This window comes from Vollenhovia emeryi, unplaced genomic scaffold, assembly GCF_000949405.1.
Source record: "Vollenhovia emeryi isolate VEMERY1.0 unplaced genomic scaffold, V.emery_V1.0 DF939876.1, whole genome shotgun sequence".
Taxonomy (NCBI): Eukaryota; Metazoa; Arthropoda; class Insecta; order Hymenoptera; family Formicidae; genus Vollenhovia; species Vollenhovia emeryi.
In genome coordinates, this window is record NW_011966490.1 from 6,744 (window position 1) to 10,457 (window position 3,714).

General features: G+C 38.6%; 1 protein-coding gene across 1 annotated transcript; it reads right to left on the reverse strand.

The window, feature by feature from the left end:
• Positions 1 to 2,650: 2,650 nt before the first annotated feature.
• LOC105556641 lies at positions 2,651 to 3,448 on the reverse strand. Its single transcript, XM_012003736.1, has one exon. The coding sequence runs from the start codon at positions 3,396 to 3,398 to the stop codon at positions 2,724 to 2,726; it is 675 nt and encodes a 224-aa protein (XP_011859126.1). The 5' UTR covers positions 3,399 to 3,448; the 3' UTR covers positions 2,651 to 2,723.
• Between the last annotated feature and the right edge of the window lie 266 nt (positions 3,449 to 3,714).

The window sequence follows — 3,714 nt, forward strand, 5'->3', positions numbered from 1 at the left end:
GTCTTAAATTTTGATATGTTGTAGTCCTCGACATCCTAAACATATGTCTCCATGGGCACAACCCCCGGAAATCAACCCTTCGCCCGTTACAAGTCGGTAAAGGTCAATAAATAAGCCTAACAGCATAATTGGCTATATGCGTATATGTGCGAATGCTCAGAGACGACGTGGATGTGGCTGTAAACTGGCTCCTTGTTCGTGCGTGTGCGTGTGCGCGCTCACTCACTCACTCACTCGCTCGCTCACTCACGCACGCACGCACGCACGCACGCACGCGCGCACGCACACACACACACACACACACACGAACAAGGAGCCAGTTCACCGTTACATCCATGTCGTTTCTGAGCAATCGTACATATACATATAGCCCGTTATGTTGTTAGGCTAATTTATTGACCTTTACCGACTTTTAACGGGCAAAGGGTTGATTTCCGGGATGATTGTACCTATGGTGACATTTGTTCAGGATGACGAGGACTACAACATATTAAAATTTATGACAATTCCACAGAAACCCATAAGATTATGGTGGGGTCCTTTGTACTTAAACACAATTTTATTACTTTGGAACTCCATGAGTTTACAATGTTTCTTAAACAAAACATTAAAAATATAAAATAAAATTAAAAATAATTGCACTATAATTGCTATAAAAGTAACAATATGATAAAACAAACACTTTAAAAATAAAATTGGAAAGGAAATCAATTTTGTTACAATTAAATTCTCATAAATTTCTTAGAAAACTTTCTGTATTATAATAATTATGTATGTAAACTCTGGAGCGTCGCATAAGTAAATATTATAACTTAAAGCCTTGTGACCACGATACTAAAAATCAGTCCGAAATCTCGATCCGAGAAATATGTATAGCCAATAAAACTACTGCTTTTCTGTAAAACGGAAAGTTAATTGGCTAATATACGTGTACATTCCTTGGATCGAGTTTTCGGACCGATTTCTAGCATCGTGCACACAAGACTTAAAACATATGTAATACTGATATATAATAGTATGACAACCTTTACATGTTTATTTGGTTTTGCGCATTTCTATATTCTCTTTTTAATTCTCCTACTCTCTGAGACATAGCATGTCTTAAGTAACTTTCATCTTGAACTTCCCACCCTTTTCTATTACCCACATATCTTGAATAATCTAAAAAAATTACTTTGTTATATATACAAGAATTTTATATCTCGTTGTACTTCCATGTATAAAAATATAATATAGATATGTATATATCAAATTTATAAAAAAAGAAGAAATTACTAATTACCAATTATAGCGCTTGTTGCAGATGTATTAAGACAATATACCATTTCCTTTTGACGCTCTTTACCTTGCGCTCGAGCAACTTGTCCAGTAAAAGTACATTTTGTTATAACTTCGGGTTTGAAAACTCCTTCCAAAAGTCGACGGACTAAATGAGAAGTTTTTTTTGCTGCTCCAAGGGAAGAAAGTAATATACGTTTTTTACAATAAATATTGTTTACAAGTAACACCATCTAAAATAGTAATGGTAGTTGTAAATGTAATTTGTGTGTGTGCGTATGCGTGTGCGTATGCATGTGCATGAAGTATATATTTACTTTGTCGTGAGGCCATGTTGGCCCAAATAATTGATTATAGTCATCGTCCTCTTCGTATGTTTTTATCATATGTGTTGAATCATTTTCATCGGTATCTGAATCCGTAACATTCTTCTCCTGTAATTTTCCAACATCCTTATGAGAAAGGTCTTCGTCATATATTTGATTATTGTATACCCCGTGTTCTGTATTAATTCCAATATCCACTTCTTCATTCGCTACATGAGCAGAATATGCTAAAGACTCTATATTGTTTGTCTGTTTGTTTTGTATGTTCCTTTCACGTAATGGTTTTATCGATTGTTTCTGATTTTTTGACCGTTCAATTTCCTGTAACTTTTTAAGGTCTCTTATTTCGCCACGATGTGTTTTCTAAAGAACAAGAAGTCAGTAATAAGTATTAAAAATAGTTTCCTGTATAAGGCCCTACATAATTACTAAATATTGATAATACTTACATTTTTGGATAAATTAGTATCTTCTTCTGTGTCACTGTCTTGTAAAATTAAAAAATCAAACGAACTCACCAGAGTGAGATTCGATTGTAATTATGCTTGGGTCCTGTCCGGACGGATATCTATATATAACAATGTAGTCATGCTTCCATGCACGTTTCTGTCAACAGTTTTAGAGATCGAAAAATTAAGGAGCCGCAGCGGCCATCCCGCACGGGGGCGCCGCCGGCGCAGCGCTGCGTTGCCCCGTCATTAGTTTAGAGAGTCGAGCAAATATCACCCCTACGGGCGGGAATTATGGGAGGGCCGCTATCCGTCCGGACAGGACCCAAGCATAATTACAATCGAATCTCACTCTGGTGAGTTCGTTTGATTTTTTAATTATGCTATGGTGTCCTGTCCGGACGGATATCTATATATAACAATGTAGTTGTTGAGAGCTTGATTTGCGCAGACCGAACCCGAATGTATGGGTTCGTTACATTTCTTGCGCGTAATGTTACTTCTTGGTCAAAGTATAAAAGTAAACATATCGTCTGACCTTAATGTACATAACATTCGTATGTAAGAATAATAAGAACTTAAATGTATATAGTATTATAATGAGCGGGATGCTCTATTCGTGACTAAGACGTGAGTATTACTGAAATCTTCGGGATTAACCCTTGGAAGATTATAAAATTGCGCGAAAAACCCGTGATTGACCTGACCATCCCACGGCGCGCTTTATTATATCTAGAGCCCCTTTTCTAGCCGCCAGATACGTAGAGGCATGGCGGGTGCTATGCGCAGAGAAAACATCTGTTTCAATTCCGCAATCGCTTAAACTTAATTTTATCCAGCGACTTATTGTCTGGCTGGAAACTGCCTTATGTGGCTTCGTAAGCGAAACAAAGAACGCGACGCTAGAGAGAGCCCTGAGATCCTTGGCCGCGAGTAAATAATGCTTCACAATTTCATAAATATAAAGGTTCTCGTTTCCTATAAACGGAGTGAAAGAGAAAACAGGTTGAGAGCGTCCCGGTGCTGATGTTTTGATGCGATCCGGTACTTTGATAATGAGCTTGTCGTTTAAGTGTCTGTGGGACAATCTGAAGGCAATTAGCGTTTGCAATCGCTGACCCGTGGCTAGAGTTAGGAGTAAGACACGCTCTTTTGTAATAATATCTAAAGAAAGAGATTCGTATGGATAGATGGACGCTAATTTTTGAATAGCTGGCGCTGGGTCCCAGATGAAGTCGTATTTAGGGCAAGGAGGTTTGAGGACAGCCATTCCTTTACAAAAACGCTTGATTAGTGGGTGATTGCCTACTTCTTCACCTGAGATTAATGAGATCGCTGAGCGCATAGTGTTGATTACTGAATATGAAATCGAGCTGCGCAGTTGTAAGGTCAGGATATCAAGAATCTGAATGGGGTCTGGTGAGAACACTGGGATCGATGATGACTGACCGAACGACCACCAGTATCGTAAGGGCTTAGAGTATTGTTTGCTAGTTGAGTCTGCTAATTGAGGCTAATGATGTATCCAATGCTTGAGGCGGAACCTCGTGGCTGATAAAGCTTCTTCTGATACATTCCCGGCTACCAGGGAAAGAGATATCCAAGCTGGATGATTGGTCCTGAAAGGAGATGAGAGTAAGTCCTGAGATGGTGAAAAGGTT